This window comes from Myotis davidii, unplaced genomic scaffold, assembly GCF_000327345.1.
Source record: "Myotis davidii unplaced genomic scaffold, ASM32734v1 scaffold212, whole genome shotgun sequence".
In the NCBI taxonomy this organism is placed as follows: Eukaryota; Metazoa; Chordata; class Mammalia; order Chiroptera; family Vespertilionidae; genus Myotis; species Myotis davidii.
Window position 1 is genome coordinate 157254 of NW_006283435.1, and position 1136 is coordinate 158389.

The 1136-nt window shown below is 60.1% G+C and overlaps 1 protein-coding gene across 1 annotated transcript in view; it reads left to right on the forward strand.

Annotated features, from left to right (window-relative positions):
* Positions 1–1136, forward strand: part of LOC102764119 (kallikrein-11) — a 6811-nt gene that overhangs the window by 1169 nt on the left and 4506 nt on the right. The window contains exon 2 of the mRNA XM_006753576.2: positions 657–736. Coding sequence (XP_006753639.1) covers positions 697–736 — 40 coding nt within the window. The 5' untranslated portion in view covers positions 657–696. The remainder of the gene's footprint in view (positions 1–656; positions 737–1136) is intronic.

A 1136-nucleotide genomic window follows, 5' to 3' on the forward strand; every position in this document is an offset into this window, starting at 1 on the left:
CTGCCGCCATGCCATCCTCCGTGACTGCTGGCTCCGGCCTCTGCCCCCGAGTCCAGCCCTCCACCTCTGCCCCTGTCGGCCAGGGCAGCTGAGGACACAGGCTCTTCCTGTCCCAGCCCCTCCCAGCTCCATCCAGGTGCCCTTCGCAGGGGCTGGGGTGCAGCAGGGCAGGGTCCCAAACACCATCCCCGGCTAAGACCCCCCCACCGCCTCCCCCTGCACTCCCAGAAGCCCATGTCCCCCTGGGTGGTTTCTCAATGGTGCCAAGTCCCTTTCCTGTCCTGCCCCCAGCTGCTGGGGCCCGGCCGGCTCTCAGGTAGCCCAGGAGAAAACCTGCTCTGAAAGGGACCTCAGGGGGGGCTGAGGGGGTGGGGGGGGCGGTTCAGAGGTCGATGTGACATCAGGCAAAGCCTCCCCCCGGCCACATCCGCATCCTCCTTGGCCGCCAGCGGCTTCTATCTGAGATCTGGTCCCTCCAAGGCCACCCTCTGAAGATTCATGTCAAGGTCCAGAGGTCAGGGTGCTGTGAGGACAGAGCACAGGGCATCCTGCCAGCCTGACGTTTCTCCCTGGGGACGGTCAGAGCAGGCGAGGGAGAGAGGAAGGGGCAGGAACCCGCCCGCGGTCTCCCCATTTGGCCCCCTCCTTGCTTCCAGAAGCACCTGGGGCCTGCCCTCCTCCCCCCCGCTCCAGGCCATGACGATTCTGCCATTGATCATGCTGGCTCTGGCGACAGGTACGGTGGGCGTTGGGGAAGGGCAGGGGGCCTCCCTCTCAAACCTCCAGCGTCCCCCAACCCTCTGCGTCGAGAATAACCCAGAGGGGGCATCGGAAGGGATCTGTGAGCCAGAATGAGGCCCTGGAGGTCCTTGGCCGCAGCAGGTGTTAGAGCAGTGACGGCGAACCTTCTGAGCTCGGCGTGTCAGCATTTTGAAAAACCCTAACTTAACTCTGGTGCCGTGTCGCATAGAGAAATTGTTTGATCTTTGCAACCACAGTAAAACGAAAGGTTTATATGTTTGATACTTATTTTATATATTTAAATGCCATTTAACAAAGAAAAATCAACAAAAAAAATGAGTTCGCGTGTCACCTCTGACACGCATGTCATAGGTTCGCCATCACTGTCCTAGTCT